The sequence below is a fragment of the Rhipicephalus microplus genome, chromosome 1 (genome assembly GCF_043290135.1).
Source record: "Rhipicephalus microplus isolate Deutch F79 chromosome 1, USDA_Rmic, whole genome shotgun sequence".
NCBI lineage: Eukaryota > Metazoa > Arthropoda > Arachnida > Ixodida > Ixodidae > Rhipicephalus > Rhipicephalus microplus.
In genome coordinates this window covers 128,739,649-128,760,009 of record NC_134700.1, presented here as the reverse complement: position 1 = coordinate 128,760,009, position 20,361 = coordinate 128,739,649, and the positions used below count along the sequence as shown (strand labels likewise).

General features: G+C 43.4%; 1 protein-coding gene across 3 annotated transcripts in view; it reads left to right on the top strand.

Moving 5' to 3' along the window:
- The window catches only part of LOC119178242 (uncharacterized), a 79,903-nt gene extending 59,830 nt beyond the window's left edge, over positions 1-20,073 (top strand). For all 3 annotated transcript variants that reach the window (XM_037429435.2, XM_037429436.2, XM_075887352.1), the window contains 4 exons: positions 5,933-6,038; positions 10,112-10,168; positions 11,883-12,046; positions 19,624-20,073. In XM_037429435.2, the coding sequence (XP_037285332.1) occupies positions 10,117-10,168; positions 11,883-12,046; positions 19,624-19,998 (591 nt within the window). In that variant the 5' untranslated portion in view covers positions 5,933-6,038; positions 10,112-10,116 and the 3' untranslated portion in view covers positions 19,999-20,073. The remainder of the gene's footprint in view (positions 1-5,932; positions 6,039-10,111; positions 10,169-11,882; positions 12,047-19,623) is intronic.
- The last annotated feature ends 288 nt before the right edge of the window (positions 20,074-20,361 follow it).

The following is a 20,361-nucleotide window of genomic DNA, read 5'->3' as shown; positions in this document are numbered from 1 at the left end:
AGTTGCAGTCCACTGTCAAATCATTGAGGGTTGTGACATAGTTGCCAGTCGACTCACCGGGGTATTGGTCTTGTCGCTAGAAAACGTACCGGCCGTACAGCTCCTATGTTCTTGAGTCAAAATGCCGGTGGAGAAGTGTCACCAATTCACTGAGGCTGACCTCTCCAGGGGTTTTCGGCGCAACCAGTGCGAACGCTGTTTCAAATGTTTCTGCGCCGCATAGCGTGTGGAGGAGGGCCCGTTTCTTCTTTTCGTTGCTGGCGTTGCTCGCCACAAAGTAGAAGTTGACGCGCTGAAACCATGATGCCCAGGACTTTCCTGAAAAGGGTTCTGTGGCGCCGTACATTCGTTTTGTAGCCATATTGCACATAAACTCGAAGCTTCGCACGCTTGCCAATCTCTGCCTTGTCCCCAGTGTTACGTTGCGGGGTTTTTGTGGTGTTGCGATGGGAGAACCACACCGCTCGGCTGCTGGGTATGAACTGCTTTATTTTTGCAAAACGGTGCCCAATCGCGGAATGCGTGATCCATGCGCTCCGTTCCTCTTGAAAGGAAACCGTAACCAATATCTCTTTCGCTCCGGCTGCCCGGTTGGAGTGACCTGAAGCCGGTGATTGTGACCCCACGAGTGGCGGTACACGCATTTGCTGGGAACGAAAGTGTTTGATGACGTATGCGACGGGATTCTGACATTATTCATGCTATGACCAACGTGTCGTTTTTGTAAACCCATCTTTCCCTCTCATACTAATTCTGGTTCGCCCCACGTTAAGGTGGTGATTGCGAGTGCACGCTCTTGTAGGCGGCTAAAAAGATAGATAGATAGATAGATAAATAGATAGATAGATAAATAGATAAATAGATAGATAGATAGATAGATAGATAGATAGATAGATAGATAGATAGATAGATAGATAGATACCAAAATTGCGTGCAGTACGAGAAGAAATGCTTCGCATATAAAAGCAACACATGTATTTGCGAGTTTCAGTCGATGCAATATTCTAAAATGTAGCACAGACAGCTTGGTGCACATATGATTTCTGATTTCAATGAATGCAAAACTTTCGTGACATGAAGTGCTTTAGCTCCTTTTTTCGCTTCCAAATGCGTTTTAAACATGTATTCAGTGATAGCCTGCTCTGCAAGATGAAGCCCATTAGAACAGTTTTCCCCCGAGTCCCAGCGATTATACAAAGATTGTTGATTTATTACTAAGCATGGATCAAGATTATATTTAAGGACCAGGAACACAATACACTACCACGCTTGAAAAAACTGTTTGATATGTCACGATTATGATAATTTAGTGGAAATTGAGGTAAAAAGAAAGTAGCCAACGACTTGTCAAGTAGCCAACCTGTTTTTTTTCCTACTGGCCTAAAAAGTATGTAACGAAACCTGGCAACCCTGAGTAAGGGACATCTCTCTGTCTTCTTTATCCATACAATGAAGTACTACTATGATTGTGTCACGTCTTGTACTCAGTGCTCTAGTGACAGATGTGAGCAGAGTGCATCAGCATGAATTAAGTACAGACATAGAGATAGCGCATGTGTAGAGCACAGCATAAGAAGTGGACAAGGTCTGTAACATTTATGAGTATTAGCATAGCGCTTCGCTCCAGTGTTGTATTCAGAGCACTTACTTAAGTAAATTTGAATTTGTGCTACCTTACAACTTTAAATGTTAAAGGGACACAAAAGAAAATGATAATTTTTCTGCAGTGAATTACAATTTCAAAATACCAAAAACGTCACTCTCACCCTAACAAAACGCTTTGTAAGTGACATAAAGCTAGAAAAGAAAATGCGGGTGCAGGCGCCAGCATTGGGCTCCCGCACTAAACACCAAGGCGTAATAGAATTTGAAGGCGCTAGTGGGTCCGATGTAGTTTTTAATCGAGTAAAATGAAGTGAATTGTCAGCTGCGGGTGTCATGGTTCTAGCATACGAAGGTCACAAAAGTTTGATTGAGCCAATGTTGCAATAGTGTTAAAAATACAATATGACACTTTCGACATCACGCACGGAGATTTCGGTGGGAAGTTTAAAGAAAATTGAATTTCCACCTTCATTTTCTCCACTATTTACGAACTGATAATACTGAAACTAAGAGCATCAGGGTTCTAGGAATTCAGTTCATCAATCGAAACCAAGTTAACGTTGCTCTTTAGAGTCCTTTCAGTGCAAAAAGCCTTGTTATCATCATCAAACAGGAAGAAGTCGAGGAGGTCAAACGGGGCAGTGCATCGCTCAGCTTTTTTGCCATTTGTATTGCTCCACGAGAACTTCTCACCACTTGAACTGCTGTGAACTGTGCAAAGTTGCTCCTTGCACCCCTTCACAATGTGCGTCGTCTTTTGCGAGTTCATTATTCAACGTTTCATCCATCGTTAGGTGCTGCAGGGCTAGGCATCGCAACCAGGCTAGTTCAGCGGCCGCGGCGACGCGGCAGCGTGTTGCATTCTGCAGTAAGTGAATCGGCCTACCTGTTCCAAAGTATTTCTTCTTGTTACAACAATGCACCCGAGCAGGTGAATCCAGTAACGAGTCATGGTCGTCACGAAGTGAAGCTTAGTGCTGACAACATGAAAGTGAGCTCGTCAATCCCGCAACCATCGTCTGCCAAGAGACCCAACGATGGTATCAGTTGCGCATCTCCGGCTCCTGAGACGGCGTCTGCAGTGGCGTCTGATGCGGCGCTTTCAAATGGCTCCCTCAAACGCACACCAATCTATCACCCCAGAAGAAACCTAACTTCTTAAAGAGATCTTACAAGGTCGTCATCAAGCCTCGTCCTAGATATGGCATGTGAACTTTAACCAACTGCGTCATTCAAGCAGCTCTTAAAACCAGCCACAACTCCAGCTTTCAAGGTTTTGCCCCACAAAAATCTACCAATACGATCTTTGTATGGGTTCCTGCTGTGTCCCTTGAGAAGATGCTTAAGGACCTGCATCAGATACAAGTAACGGAGGATTATGACCTTCCAGTGCAAGCGTACCTCGCCAGTGGCACTGATTTAGGGCGCTGTGTTGTCAGGGGCGTTGACCTTAATGAGGACCTTGAAATGCTCTAGCGGGAACTGTCATCTTCTACCCATCAAGTCGTGCCTGCCCGTTGCATGGGCAGTAGTCGCACGTGTCTTATCACTCTTCAAGATCCTCGATTTGCTCCACAACGTATTCTATATTAGATTTACTTTTTACGCCCTCGATCGTTCAAGCCGTCTGCTGTGTAGTGCTATTCCTGCTTCAAACAAAGTCACAAGAAATCTTCCTGTGCTTACTAAACACAATTATTGAATTAATGCATCAGCTTCTCTGTGCTCGCAACCTGAAGCTATTAACGTTGTATTCGGATGCTGCATTGGCGCGGTACATGGGCAAAGATGTTCACCACACGCCTTCTGAGACAAGCGATGTTGCCTCGCGGAACTAAATACAACTGACTGAAAACAAACCCCATGGTCGCCTTTACAACTTGGTTCGAAGTATCCCGCCTGCTTCGTACAGATAACCTAGCTGCCGCTACTGTGGTCACTTATACGGATTCCAGTGGGAGCGGCACCACCATTCATACCCACGCTTGTGTGTCCATTAACAACAGAGACTGGCCAAACGTGGTCATATATTGCTGATCTTGCACCACAAGCTCACCTTGCTGAGCTGGCCGCCATACGTGATGAACTGGCAGCGCTGCTACCTCTTCTACAACCACGCAGGTGCTCCCAGTTCCACATTCATACGGACTCCACGCAAGTTATTCACGATATGCGACGAGTGTATTGCTCCACGTCACTCTCGGATACTATTGACCTTCTTGCTGCCTACAGATCTGTGCAAATACGTGTTGAGTGCGTTCCACGGGCCGCTTTGCCGGACCTTATAAAAGCTTATTTGGCAACCTACTTTCAAATAACACCCTACCCGCTACCGCATTTTACTGAGAACGCTCAAGAACAGATGCTCTGTGAAAAAGAAAGCCTCCGACGTGTACACACGAGCTCTTATGTCTCAGTGTGGATCAGACCTTCTTGGTGGTTTAATCCGCTGAGAGGAGTTACGCTACGGAAACTCCGTGTTGGGGTTGTGCTTACCCTATCCGTGACCACCCTTTGGGCGCAAAAGTACCGAGGCCCGTATGGCACATCATGCCCACTTTGTGAAGCCCCAATCCAAGATGTATCTGCCTCACACTTACTGTGGACTTGCACTAGTCTACAATTAGGTCGTAGCCGTCACCTTCGTGCAACAGGTCTCAGGCCTGTCCGACCACCCGATTTGACCACTGGCTTCGTGGACCACACCACCGTTCTCTAGTAGACTTTATACATGAAAACTTGTATGCGTATTTTTGAATAAAAAGTATTATGCCTAGGGCCACACTTTCGGAATAAAAAAATGACGCACGTTGGCGTCTTCCGTCGGCGTCCATACGTGTGGTGCAAAAAGTTATCACGTGGTAACACATGTCAAATTTGTGGCACTTTATGACCTTATCAAGACGTCACAGTGACGTCATATCACATGACAGCGTCACATGGCCCATTGGTGAAACACCGTAAGATGCGGAATCCTTTAGTCGGGTGGCTGGACAGGAACAGTAATCGACTGAGAAGATAACTATCGCTCTCTAATCGTTACAGATGAGCGCTTAAGGAAGCTTTTGAGTTTTACCAAATCCTAACAAAAAGATGAAGCGTTGCCTGAAAATTTATTCTAAAAAGTACACGAGAACAAAGCACTGTTGACTTAAAGTACAAAATCAGTATATTTTTCTTAGACAAGTGCGTATTTCAGCGTACCTGCCCATGTGGTGAGTCGTAGGTAAAAGCTATTGAAAGATAAAAATAATATGCGAAAGGTATACACAATAGCACAGAAATAAAAAAAGACGGAAAAGCCCACATTTTGAACTGCCATATATTGAACTGCGCGTCATGTTTAGTTATACAATATAAACATGCTTGCGTAAGTGTAACGCACTAGAGCGTAATCACAATATATAGAATGATATAGAGAACGCTTTTGTCTCTTTATAGGCCATCGAATTGTCACTTTACGCAAAACGTTCAACTCCTAATAATTTTGAACGCACATGAAAGTGTGCACATCACAAGGTATTTTAACACTTTAGCATAACTTCATGTGCTCCTGCACGTGTTTGCGATTGTGCATCTTTGGGGCGCACATCTGAAAGAAAATACCCCATGTTCGAAAATTGCATCTCATAGATAGGTCACTGCGCATATATTCAAATAAGAAAAGCAATAAATCACTTCTCAGATTTTGCTAGTCTGTGAATGTTTTAGGATGTCATTGTGCATAATTTTAGCACACAGTTTTAGTGCTTTCAAGTTTGAACAAGGGTTAATTTATATTAACAATTCATTCCTCTTCTCACACTCTCGGTACATTGTGTGAGTGACATTTTATTGGTTGAAATAGAGCCCCGTTGTGCTGTGCGGATCGGGGACAAAGTACTATGAGGGATAACGGGTGCTATTTACTGCGCTACACCCCTTGTAGCCTTTTCGTCTGTAAGGCATGTGATTCCGATTGTGAAAAGCACGTCGCTGAGAGTGTGTGGTGAGAGCTATCTGTAAAGCTTGACGTGCGCTTTGGAAAGCCGCCACCCTTCGAAGACCCAGAAGACAAGGCATTCTTGCTTTTTTTTCTTTAGCTATAGCGAACCAGTACGTTCTTTTCGGAAGCAGGCGTAACACTGTATTGCACACTCCTAAGATAACATAGATAGTGCCACCGCAGTATAACTTGATAAGGAAGGTCGGACGAAACAATACGCGGAACATTTTCCACGAATGTGAGCGCTTATTTCAAGTTCATGGCTATCCAAGCCCGGAACAGAAGTGCACAGAATAAAAGCTTAATTTCACTGAGTTATCTTTATTTTTCTGTGTTTTTTAGGTACCAATAGCAAAATGTAGCTATAAAAGCTCGTTCGGAAAGGCCACTCAATAGGATATTGCTGCTCGCAATTCGACTGGTTCAACAAAAGGTTCAACTTCACACGGTAAGAACTCATCCATGAAGTCATCCCTAAATCAGAGTGCTCCAACAATATAATTTTGTGTTTTCAAACTGATGGTTTTAGTTCAGCATATATAAAAGCCACCATGGTGAAAAGAAGATGTGTATTCAGAAATTGAAGAGCAGAATTCAATGTGAACCTTCATTGTCCTAACCACAGATGTTCAGTTGATATTTGAGTAGTTTTAGTTGTTCACTCCTAATGAAAAAACAGCAAGAAAATGATGTGGCTTGCCCTTTAGAGGACCTATGGGGCAACCACGATCGTTATTGTTCATGAAGACTGAGGGCGTCTGGTCTAGAATTTTCTCCCCGTGGAATTGCTCCTACAAGTAAACATTTGTTCAACAGATCACCTTCATAGACAAAAATTTACTACATATACATTTTACCGAGAAACTGTTAGTCCCCACAGTTGCAACTTGTCAGACGAATGGTCGTTTCACTTAGGTACTGGCTGCTGCTGATTTTTTATCCCCAGTTTTGATAGTGGTTAAATATCTATGGATATTACTGTGCAGTTACTCTCCGGAAGTTTTAATGTTTTTCTTGTGGTGAGCGAAATAAATAGATGTGAAAAAAATATTGAAAATAAATAGTTCTTCAGGCCTGCTCCACTCCTTTCGCAGTAAATGCGAAAAGAAAACGCAATGTTACACACTGTAATGTTTTTTTTCTATGCATAGGAAGCTTCTGCTTTTCTTCAGTATAGTCACTGCCGAATGTTCAGTACAGGTTCTGCCGTATTGTGATATCACATTGTCATTCTTGTGAAGCTGCGCCTGCGAAAGCCATAAATGAGTAGAATTGCACCCGTCAGAGCACACAACAAGCATGTGCGATATACATTGGCTGTGAACTGCAGAACACAAAACAAAAAAGTATTGCAAGTAGTTGGTCACAGCTGACAGTGAGGATGAGAATGCAGGCACATGGCGAAGACGTGCGAAGTGAAAACGAACCACACGTCTAAAAAGGGGCACACAAATAACTTCATTGTGACGCTATACGTAATCAAAGGCGCATTTTTTGCGACAAGGTGAAACAGATCATGTGCAGCAGCAGCAGCAGTAGCAGCAGCCGCCGCCATGCCAAGAGTCTTCCAACGTGTCGGCGAGTTTTCTGCGAGTGGTCTCACACGGTTCGACCAAGCCAGTTAGCCCCCTCTGCCGTCAGTGAGCAGGCGAAATGCGAGCGAGTGGCACTAGAGAAAGCTAAAGTGAGGACGCCAGCATGAACTTCGGTGAACTGCCTGCGAACGGGTGAAGCAGAATTCGAGCGCAGTGGCAACATTTACCGTAGAGTTGCGAAACACAGATCAAGTATACCTAAAGCAAAGCCGCACCCAGAAAATGTTTTGGGAAGGGGGGGGGGAGGGCACATCTACATTTTTTGGGAGAGGGCACCCCTCTCCGAAATGGTAACTTCAGCTCTGTATCCCGTTGGGAAAAATATTGAGGAAGAGGGGGGAGAGAAGGGCACAGCCCTTATGTGCCTCCACCTGGCTAGCCCTGACCAAAAGCCCCCGCCAGCTCATGCGCTGGGTCCCAACCATGCAAAATGCATTCAAGCTCATTGTCGTCAAAAGACCAAGGTGGATTTTCGGACTGCGTAGCCGTGAGGCCTCTGCCAAATATTCCCAGCTCGCGGCTGATCAACGCAGCGAACCCTGCATGAGCGAGCGTCAGGAAAGCTGACAGCAATGACGACGAATTCACAGGAGATCGCAAAGCACTCTTGAGCTAACGCCCTAATCCGGAAGGGGGGGGCATTTCAGACACGTGATTTATGATAGAATCGAGTGCATTGCCACCCATTAAATGTACCGTAAAATATTGAGTGATCAATGATTGATGATTTGTGGGGTTTAACGTCCCAAAACCACCATATGATTATGAGAGACGCCGTAGTGGAGGGCTCCGGAAATTTTGACCACCTGGGGTTATTTAACGTGCACCCAAATCTGAGCACACGGGACTCGACATTTCCGCCTCCATCGGAAATGCAGCCGCCGCAGCCGGGATTTGAACCCGCGACCTGCGGGTCAGCAGCTGAGTACCTTAGCCACTAGACCACCGCGGCGGGGCTGAGTGATCGATGACTTGTGGGATGATTCTGAGACGATTTCAATGCAAGGTCAAATTGAAATCGTGGATTTGATAGACCAATCTTCTTTTCGCCCCGCCGCAGTGGTCTAGCGAATAAGGTACTCGGTTGCTGACCCGCAGGTCGTGGGCTCTAGCCCGGCTGTAGCGGCTGCATTTCCGATGGAGGCGGAAATGTTGTAGGCCCGTGTGCTCAGATTTGGGTGCACGTTAAAGAACCCCAGGTGGTTGAAATTTCCGGAGCCCTCCACTATGACGTTTCTCATAATCATATGGTAGTTTTGGGATGTTAAACCCCACAAATCAATCAATTAGACCAATCTTTTCTTCTCGCTCACCATTTACAGCAGCCGGCGATGCAGTGCTGTGAATACGCTAGAGGCATACTGCGTGGTATATCGCAACCAGCTCCTGACTTCACGGTTGTGGCGAAGCGTAAGATAGCACCACGCGTTCATCGACGTGAAGGTGTATGTATGAGGCACCACGTTCGAGTTTCGGCATCCTGTAACTGATTGTCGAACGCGACAGAACCGCCAACACGAACTCGAGTAGGGCGAGTGACCCTGAAGTAAGGAGGTCGGTTATTTCCCGTTACAACGGGCACAGAATATTCCTCTGCGCATGATCTGTATCTCTTGCGTGCTTATTACTTCTGTAGACTAGCTGGTCCGTACGCAGCAAGAGTCCCTGTGTAGTTTCTCTGCCAAGAGTCAGTATTTTCGTCGCGAGGAAATTTTGGACTGTGCAACTCCTCTTACGGTTAATAATTCCTTAGAGTTTTGTGTAGCTCGTTGCAGTAGGTGATTGCCAATTTGGCAACGTATAATAATGTAGTTCTTTTACGGCCCACTTTCAAATTAGACGTGGTAATGATTGGAAACTACGCGTTGTGTTACGCCTATGGTTACTGTCAGGCTCTCCAAAAGTGTGAGCTTCTTCACAAGCCATACAGCTCTGGAGAACTTACTGAATTGGTCTGTGGCATTGCAAACGGTGAATACATAAAAAATATTATCCTTTCAAGCTTCTAATTTCCTTGTTTGTTTCGCTTACGTTGTGACAGTCATTGAAGCTCTCGTATATGCCAAGAAGTGCGTACGTTAGATTTACTTGTTTTGCTGGAGAGTCAGAGAATCGCTGTCCAAAGAGAAGGGCGACTTAAGATGTTAGCGACCAGCCAAGGCGCATGCGCAGACCTCAAGCCAATCTTTGGTTCCTGCGTTCTTGTTGACCCAAGGCCTCCCAAAAATGGCGCCCACGTCTTCCCACTGGGAGAAGTCATGCATGAAGAATAGAACTGAACTGATATCACCACTGAGCCATTCCGAAGGTAACGAGAAGTGGAATGTGACCTTAAGTTCAGATAGAGCACTATGAACTTTACGTGCAAAGTATGCAGTAGGATAAGGCATACACAATGTGGACGATAGAATACAAATGTTCTAAAACGACAGTCGAAAAATAACATTCGAGTGTTACCATTCTTGTGAGTTAAGCTAAGCGAATGAGCCGTTTACGCTTCGTGTGGCTGCGGTAAAATCACATATAGAACGAATGCAACTGACACGCATGTGGCATTTTTGCACGCAGAAAGAGCTCAGCGACACCGAAGAAAAACACAACAGTTATGCGTGATCACTTACATAAATGTTTTGAATAATCTGAAACCCTTGTGGCGGCAAATAACAAACAGAACAGCCCTTTCTAGCCCTGGGCGATTCGATGTGAGCTACATTGACACAAGTACATTGCATGTAACTTTATCGCGTTTAGGTGAACTTACAGTCAAGCCACATTTGAATGACCATGTTATTTTTCAAGTTTTGTCCTACCCTCTCTTTGCTGAAATGGCTTGCCATGGCGTTTTCTTCTTAATAAGCACTTGCAGCTGCTTGTTTAGGAAGAAATTGACTAATGGGTTATTGCTTTCATACTAACTTTAAAACAGGCACCATGAAGCGGACAAGCATCGTTCTTTTTCTGCTCATCTCCTGCTTAATGTTCGGTAAGTATCGTTTGTTATAGTAGTACAGTTTGAAGTATAAAATGGAGTATTGCAAGGATGAATCGGAGGATGCTACGAGAAAAAGACCTTGAGTGATATAAGTACGACGTTATTTTGGGTGCACAAAATCACAGTGACAACCACGGTTAAATCTCTAGATCTAGTATTATAGGTATTTCCCTAAATATATTCTATTCCAAAGCAGATACGCAAGACAATAGCGCAAATGTTCCCAAGAACGTAGAATTCTCGCAAAACGTTCACTCTTTTAGAGGCATTCTTCAGTGTTCACTGTTGGCAATAGAATCGAGCGGCAATAATTTATATGATAGAAGTCCACATCAACGCCGCAACCTAGCATGAAGTAAAATACAAATAAGGGAAAGAGACTAAACATAATTCATGCACACGGCCCAATATATCGCCATCATACCATATTAGGTGATACTTGCTAGAGTATAGTAAATTAGCAAGGTAAATATTTTCACCCCGGTACACCATAGCCATAAGAGACTTCACAGTCAAAGTTTCAATTGTACTAAAAGGGGGCGAAATATTTATCAGATACCAAGATTAGAAGTAGTATATTAGATGTGCTACTAGAATTTGTAAAATTATGAACTTTTGTGCGCGTCCTACCCCGAACAAGACAGTGTGTGCAGTAATGTGCACATCACCCCTAATGTTGCCTACATCTCCCTATTTTTTCTCTCTTATTCCAGTGAGGAGTAGCAGGCTAGAAACCCGCTTTCCACGCTGACCTCTGCTCCTTCTCATCGAATATGTTCTTATGCTTTTTCGTGGTCTCTTTAAAATAAACGCCACGTTTTTACAGCAGATGAAGAGCAGCTTGACAAGAAAGTGACAGATCAAAAAGACTAAACGCAAAATATAATGTATAATCCTCAGTATGCTGACACATTACATTTTTAAGTAAGTTTTTTGTAATGGTATTTAGAGCGGCCACGTGTTGGTGAGATGTGAAATTAGCGCAAACAACGCTAACAACTGAAAACATTTGCGGCATTTGCTTATTGGGAGTGCGAAGGCAGAAGAAACCACGGAGCTGCTGGTCCTTTTCTCTTCGTTTCTCGTACAAAAACTTATCACAAACTTATCAGCTTACACACAGCTTTCTACAAAACATTTATGAAGTTGGTTTGAAACAGGATAAGAAAAGCGTCTGATTTGAACAATACTAGAAAGCAAGCCGGCTTTTATTTAGGGTGTACTCTATCATTCATCGCACTGATATGTTCGATTATTCATTAGAGGTATGTCTTGCGCACAATAAACATTTTGGGTAGCCTAAGTAGATAACCATACTTTTCTGTTATGTTTGCGCTGATCACCAGCAATGAACATTTCATCATCGCAAAAGTAGTGTGACGTGTGTGACCTAAGTTCCATGTATACTTTGGAAATGCATTCTTTCCGATCGAATCATAGCGTGAAGAAACGTTGGCTCAGAATTTTGATTGTTTTGATGTTTCTAAGTGTCGTTTGCAGATTTCTTTAGGAAGGTGTTTTATCTTTAGAATGATTCACTCATTGTTATGGTGTCTCACCTAGCGACTTCTTAAGGTTTCTTTCGTTATCAATTGCATTAGGTTATTGAGCGCCTAGGTAAAAACAGCAAAGCTCTAAAGTGTGACGTTTAGATTCAGGAGTGTAGAAAATAAAGAGAAATAAACAAAAAAATGTTCTTTCAAAGTCTCGTCTTACAAGTTGCTGGAGAAAGACGAGACGCTGGACGTCGTTGTCGACAAACAAGCAGAACGTCTTGGTGCTGAAGCCATTCAAGTTGGCCAAATACTGCGCGCCATATCACATGGTCTTCGGAACTCTGCAAGAACTTTGGATGGAGCGGAAAACCAGGTGACTATTTCATAAGTGGCGACTTTTGAGAAAACTCAAATCACATATTCTTAATAGTGACCATATCTAGCATTTAAAAATTGTAATAGGCAGGTATATCTCGGCAACAAAAAGAAGGTCGGACGAAAAGAATGCAAGATAAGACCACAGAAGTTTTCCTGAATAGTTTATCATGAAATGTGTATTTGAGCAACGTTGTCAAAGGGAATTACTTAATTGCACTACTGATTGATTGATATGTGAGGTCTAACACCCCAAAACCACCATATGAATATGAGAGACGCCTTAGTGGAGGGCTCCGGAAATTTTGACCAAGTGAGGTTCCTTAACTTGCAACCAAATCTGAGCCCACGTTTCTACGATTGCGCTTATATCTGAAATGCAGCCGCCGCAGCTGAGATTCGATCACGCGACCTGCGAGTCAGCAACTGAGTGCCTTAGCCACTAGACCACCATGGCGGGACTATTTCGCACTACTGCTCAACAGATCAGAGCCACCTGCCTCCTCTTACATGCAGGTTTATTAATCTGGTTGGTACGTTACTCAATTGAAAAAGCACAACAGTGTCCTTTCCTCCGCGTGCTTCCCAGAAGGTCGATTCCCAGATACCTGGGATCTGCTGAATTTTTTATTGAGTGACACAGCATGAAATGAAACTACTATATGTACAAATATTGCACGTATAGACGTAAGTTGAAGAATGGCAGATGTTTATGTAACCAGTTCTTTCACTTGAGCAATCATGCCAACTGGAACATGCGTATTGGCAACACCAGAAGCTGATACGAAGTGTTGATGCCCGCGAGGATGCTGGCCCTTGTCACTGCTACAAAAATCTACTTCAGGGCATGGCAACAAATCGCAGTGGACGTTGACACTACGAGACGGCTGTATCAAAGCAAAACATATTTATTATTCACAAAACTGGGTAGGCAGCACTGCAACCAATATTGACGTTTCGCGAAGATTACCGTCTATTTGAAAAGTACTTTCGAGACCTGTATGCCTCAGTGGTAAAATGCTTCATTGCCACGCACAATGCTTGGGTTCAATTCCAGCTGGGACACTTACATTTATTCTTTGTATTCATCGGGTTGACCCTACCGATGTCGGGTATTTCTTATTCTCACGCGTTAAAATTGCTTATGTGTGTTCTCGTCGTACCTGGCTAGATACTAAGTGTCAATCACCTGTGGCACATACCCGCATACCAGCGGCACATACCTCCTCATGTGTATGTGATACTGTCTGGCGGGAAGTGTTTGATGACGTACGCGACGAGATTGTCACATAATTCATGTCTTGACCAGCGCGTGATATTTGGCAAGCCATCTTACCTTCCCATGCTAATTTTGGTTCACGCCAATTCAGGGGAGTGATCGCGAGAGCACCGAAACATAAGCAGCTAGATTGATAGATAGATAAATAGATAGATACGCTAAAGGTCGCCGAAGTTCGCCAAGAAATGGTTCGCATTTAAAATTGTTCACCATTTAGTGCCTTTCGCAAGCTTGCTTTAAGAGAAAGCGAAATTCGCAAAGCACGAGCATTTTGCTTTATACACGAGATAATCAGCTCCATTTAAATAAAGGATAGGAATTGTGAACCAACAAGATTTTTCATGCTTGATTTCTTCCTATACATTCCATGCGTACTAGTATAAAATGTTCTTTGCTCACCAGCGCCTGGCAAATATGTTGTAAGTTCATCGTGATACTAGTCAGATCTGATGAGCGAGAATAAAAGACTTTCGTAAAAATGGGTGGCTGCAAATTCAGGCACATTATATTATCCTGATGCTACAAAACAATAAACTCCTGATTGCACTAGCTATGCACAAGATCCGGTACTTTTGCAAAAGCCTTCACTCATAATTTGTTCGCTTATGTATATTTGGCTGTTAATACGTTGCGTTTTTGAGCTGTGTAAAAGCCAATGCAATTTATTGAAGACTCGAATAGTCAATACGTTATTCACTTATGGTTGAAACTGCATTTCGATCTCAGTGACATGAGGCGCTGTCTGCTGCAGCCAAGAGATGAACTTGACTTATGCCCTCTTACCACACAATGACTGAGCAATAGTTCTTCAGCAGCTCCAGTCTTTTTTAAGGCTAATAACATTAAGTTTTTTTTATTTTCTCTAAATACAATTCATTTTGTTCGTTTAGCAAATCTAGTAGAAGTGCAGCACACCTTGATGTACAAAGAAACAAGACAAAATTTTTCGTAGGCATCCCTACTACCAAGAAAAACAGCGGAATGATGATTTATTATAAGAAATTATGACTGCATGTACTGTGTTAACTTTAACCACTTCTAAAAACAAAGCAGGGCTCTTTTCAATAACACCCGTTTCAAGTAACTGTTATTTTTTCGTAACTAACTAAACGTAACTGTTATTTTTTCATGTAAATGTAGGTGTTTTCAGAGTACATGCCAAGGCGTGTACATTTTTTTATTATATTCATTAGCACTGTATTAGCAAATGCAAGTATACTTTTTTGTTGACCGGAGCGTCGCGCATATCGATTCTCTAGCGCGACGAACACGTATCCATTGAGCCAATATGTTGGAAGTCGGCGTGTTTACTTTTAGGTGCACGTGCAGTTAGAGGTGCATGATATAAACTTCCGGAACCCTTCACTGCGGCATCCCTTAAGATCACATAGTCTTTTTGAGGCGTAAACCCTCGCAAACATAATACAGCGTTTAGTGTTTTTACTCCCAGATCCACTACGAGTGGGTCCGCTAAGCTGCAGCGGAGCAGCGGACAATTATCACGATTTAATTATTCGTCTTCCGTTCGGGAGTGAAAAATTCACAGACAGAGTGCCCTGTGGCCCAGTTCAGCCTTATAAATATTATTGTAGACCACTTTTACAAACTAAAACAAGTATGCATAACTAGATTGTTCGTGATTTAGTCAAACTTCCTTATCCAATGCGTTACTAGTCCATTTCATTGAAGGAAAATAAAGTGTCGGCTTGAACCTAGCCACGCGATAGTCAGTGACGTTGCATCCCAGAGCGCGAGAGAAAACACGCGCTGTGTCACCTTCCCCTTGCGAAAATTTGGGGGACCCTTAAGCTTCGCCTTTGGGAGTTGAACATGATAGCGAAATCAATCCCCTAGTTCGCCCTTCACACACACACACACACAAACACACACACACACACACGCACGCACACACGCACGCATGCACGCACACACACACAGAGTAGATTGTACCAGCACGCACGCGTGATTGGTACATACAAGTTTTCGATCTAAAGCAAGTGTCTCATGGCCTCTAAGATACACGCCGTGTGTATGCCATTTCGGAGGCCGTAAAGAGTCTGACGATGCCTCAAAAATGGCAGCACTACTACTACCGTTTCCTGCTTGCTTGATCAACGCCTCTGGAAAGGCATGATAATTTTTCAGCTGCATGGACATAGTTGTCCATTTTTAAAGTTGTTTGAAAGTTCCTGTGTATTTTTAACGGTGATGGCTGCACTACCCCGGCCTTTTTCAACGTAGTTTGAGGCCTTCTATATGCGCCTAAAATCACCGAATCGGCTCGCTTTCGTCAAGACATCTGTCGAACAAAATGCGTTAAAGGGGCTCCGAAACAATTTTTTAAGTAACAATTGAATGAATTCACTTGAAGAGCTTGTTGCCTCACGAATTCAACTGCGCAAAATTTTAAAGAATTTGTCCAGTGCGAGTGTAGTTGCAAAGGTTTGTCGTAGCTGCCATTGCAATCTTGCTTGTCTCTTCCCGACGAAAGTGCTAGAAGCTAAGCAGTGAGGGGCGGCAGGGTCAAAGAAACTACCTCACACGTACCTTGTGACCTATAGCACTTCTTTTTTTTTTAAATGCGAAGCATTTCTTAGCAAACTTTGGCAACTGTGAGCATATCTATCTAGAGTTGCGTACTGCTCCGTCACTAAACTGCGTAAGAACGGCAAACGGTCACGACAACGTATCGTACAGTGTTCTGAAAAATCTAGGACCCAATGGCATGCCAGTTTTCTACGGATACATAACGACATGTGGACGAAGGCGTACGTTCCAATGTTTTAGAAGGTCGGGAGAATCGCCCCACTGCCGAAGCCCGGTAAATCACTGCTTTCGCTTGACTCATTCCGACCAGTCAGCCTCACCAGCTGTGTATCAAAAGTCATGGAAAAACTATTTTATAGAAGATTACAGTGGTGGATTGAAGCTAACAACTCTCTTCCAGAACAGATGGTTGGCTTCGCACGACCACGATGCCCCATGGACTGTTTCTTTGATCTCGTTACATTTGTACAACATGAGAGGAGCTTTGGAAATATGGCTGCTGCGTCGTTGATATATATTAAAAAGGCGCTCGACACTGTGAGCCACGTTTCTGTGCTGTACAGGCTTACCTCACTAGGGGTTCATCGGCGTATCCCTCAGTGGATGGGCGACTTCCTGCGTAACGAACAAATATACATTTCAACCAATAAAGAAGACAGCTATCTCTTCAACATGAGCAGAGGTGTGTCCCAAGGAAGCGTTCTAACTCCGCTTCTTTTCAATGCTGCAATAGTAGGTCTTCCAGAAGTGCTGCCTGAAGTCTTGAACATATGTATGCAGACAGCATACGCATATGAACGTCCCACAAATCACTGTAAGTGATTGAACATCGGCTTCAAAAAGGACAATATGAAATATGTGATTACCTCATAAAGTGAGGCATGCAGATTTCTCACGCCAAGTCGGTAGTTCTGCCATTCACGAGAAGGGTACACGTTAAACAACCCCAGTTGGTCGAAATTTCTGGAGCCCTTCACTATGGCGTCTCTCATTGACATTAGTGGTTTTGGGATGTTAAACCCCACATATCAATGAATCAATCAATCAATCAACCGTTCACGAAAAAGACAGTGAAAAACTTGAAGCTTTTCGCGGAAGGCCAGAGAATTGAAATCGCACGAAAGCATCGCTTCCTTGGTGTTACCTTATATAAACAACTCAGATGGAGTCAGCATATTGGTGATCTATAGAGTCAAGTGATTGACACCATTAATATTATACGTCGCATCGCGGGAACAAAGTGGGGCGGTACATCAGCGTCTCTACTCTACGTTCATTGTGCACTAATTCGACAGAAAATTGCCTACTCTGCGCCAGTTCTCCACATCTGTCACACGTCTCTACACCAACTTCAGCTGCTACAAGCACGAAGCTTACGCATATGTCTAGCGGTTCCACAGGCCATATCCAAATCTCTGACACCGACTTAAGCAAGAGAACCTAACTTTATTGTAATTAGAAATGTAATTAGTATAATATGTGTTGTATAATTAGTCATGTTCAATATGCGATACTGATACTAATATTAGTAGTAATAGTAATGTATTATGTAATTTGTAATATGTAATATGTAATTTGTAATACATAAGTAGTATGTTTGTAATATAGTAATTAGAAACCCATTTCAACTGGTCACGCAGCATCCTTCACATCCGCTCACATCCAACATCGTGAGCCGTGCCAGAGTGTAAATACACCATTTGTGTCATTAGTACAATTCCCGGCTTCCTGTGCCGACACATGGGCTACTGGACCGAAACTACTCGCCATGAATGCTTGAGCTATCAACTATTGAAACATCAACAGGACTTTGCAGCAAACATGAAGTGGCAATCGTTGCCGCACAACAGTTGGCATCACATCATCTGTTTGACAGAAACCAAGGATACAGTCACGAGTACACTGACGGCTCCATCACCAAAGAGACAGCGTCTTCAGCATTTATAATTCCGAAAATCAAGAAGAATATGTATGTCGGTTGGGCCACCACTCCTGTTTAACAATGTCGGAGCTCGCAGTGATTTTGCTAGCCATAAGCTTTATGAAACTCTCAAGGACACCAAGAAAATGGATAGTAATTACAGACTCTCTAACAGCACTCGCATCTGTGGAAAATACCACTTCAAGACACACTGATGTGCACATAGTATACGCTATACTAAAAGAACTTTCAGAAGCTACGAAGTCGAATCATCGAGAGGCATTTCAGTGTGTTTCCAGTCACTACGAAATTAAGGGAAATGAAAGGGCGGATGGGTTGGCAAAAACCGCTCACAATATTCTACGCAAACGTGCCTCAATTCGGTATCTCAATATAATGTAAATGGAATTTTAAGAACAACAAAACGTGACTTATGCCTGTCTATCTAGTTCACAGACAAAAGAAAGGAATTGATTCTATATTCCGTCCGTTGATCCTAATCATTAATACGAATTAGACCGTGACCTCCCAAGACTCTTCGACACACTCATGCATCGCCTACGACCCGGAATTGCTGACAAAAAGCATTTCCTACTTCGTATTCACCGTGCAACATCACCAGCATGTTCATGCGGCCACGACGACAAGGATATCTGTCACCTTTTGTTAAACTGTACGAAACACAAAACACACAGAAGGCGACTAGAACAAGAACTCCATAAGTTAGATACCGAGCGGCCATTGGCGTGGAATAAAATACTAGGTTCATAACCATCTAAAACAAATGGCAAAGCAATGAAGGTGCTGCAACACTCCTTCAAAGAAACAAAGAATTGTAACGACTGTTGAGTGGACAAAAGAGATAAAGTGAGCGTAGCGGCTGCGTGTTTGTTCTTCCCAAAGGAGAACGTTTGCTCTCTCTCTCATGTAGGACTGTATATATGTATATATGAAATTGTTTTTTAGTTTTCATGATTTGCACCAATCAAGTGGAAAGGGGTAGCCGTCGCGAAGTAATGGTGACGAAAACTCTTTCGTTTATTTTCTATTTCAACAAAAAACCACACTCATATCGTGCTCGTGGCCGTTTCGCTTAGTCCACATATACTAAATTTGGTATCACCTGTTGTTAATAAATGACGAAGGTAAACGACACATCCAAACATGATAATCATGACACGAAGTCATGTACGGCATTGTTTACCTCCATCTCGTAAATTTGTGCTGATCTTAAAGTGGCGTATCAACATTTCTCATTCGTGCTTCGCATATCATCAATTCCCACTGAACGTGCGACTGCATTTTTTTTTCTTCGAAGGCGCGGCTTTTCAGTGTGATCGCGCGCGCACACGTGGACAAGTGGCGGCTTCCCGTGGTGATCTCTGCAATGAGCTCTTTTTGCTCACGTACGATTTTTCGCTCACAACCAACGGGGTCGACGCCGACGGTGGGATTTCTGCCATGATATCTCAAACGCTATCGCGTTAAAGCAGCAGCAACGGTCCGCGCTCCGCTTAGCCAGCACGTATGCGGAGCGTAGTCCTCTCTCCGCTAACCCACTTACGGCCATTGCGAATGGCGTATGTGGATTCAAGCTCCCGCTACGCTTAGCTGCTGAGTGGAGTGTAAACAAGCCATACTAAACTCTTTAATAATACGTGATCTCGTTAGAAAACATAGGCTCAGAACGGAGCACGCTAAGTGTGCCTCTCTGCACAGTAACGTCAAGTGCAGTGCACTGTTTATTGTTGCCCCGCATGACGTGAATTACTGCTTCTTTTCAAACACTATAAGTGACCATTTATAACAAAACTTTCTACCATTGCAGGCTCAACAGTACTTCTTCAAGAAGATAATCAATGTTGTTAAGACCGTTGGCTCGGGTGCAGTGGACCTGGCAAAGGTGGTCGGTAAGACTGTCGAGGACACAATTAAAGCAGCCAAATCCTTCTACAGCTTCGAGGAAACGCCAACCACGAAGGCTGCCGACATACTCCAGAAGCTCGCTGTTAAAGATCTCAGCTTGTATGCGCTTGAAGATGGCAAGGCATACAACGACTTTCGCCATCATTTTGCCGAGAAATTGAGCCGAGTAGCTGAGCCACTGATAAAGAAAGGAGAGGCGCTCTGCTCCTGCCGGGGTCGCACACAACTAGACGAAATCGAAGCGAAGTTCGTTGACGTTGTCGTTAAAGCATTCTGAGCGCAATACTGAAAAACGTGGCACTCTTGATAGTGTCATTTGTTTTTTATCTAATAAATTATTACTCTTGTGTGAGCATGGTTGTTTTTTTTTCTGTTTCTTGCTGTCTGTCATATGGCAAACGTTTTCTGTTTCTTCTATTCTGTTATATGGCAAAAGAGCTATCTTGATTTTCATTATTTATATCTAGAACATTGTTGAAAATTCGAAATTTATCCAATAATACTACTCAGGAATAAGTTAAGGTAATTTTAGGTAAAAAAAAAACCAGGCCTACTGGGAACGCGCCGCACAGTCACAGCGAAATCTAGAAAAGTGGCCTTTTAGAGCCTTTACGAAGAAACACTATTTGGGTAACTGCAA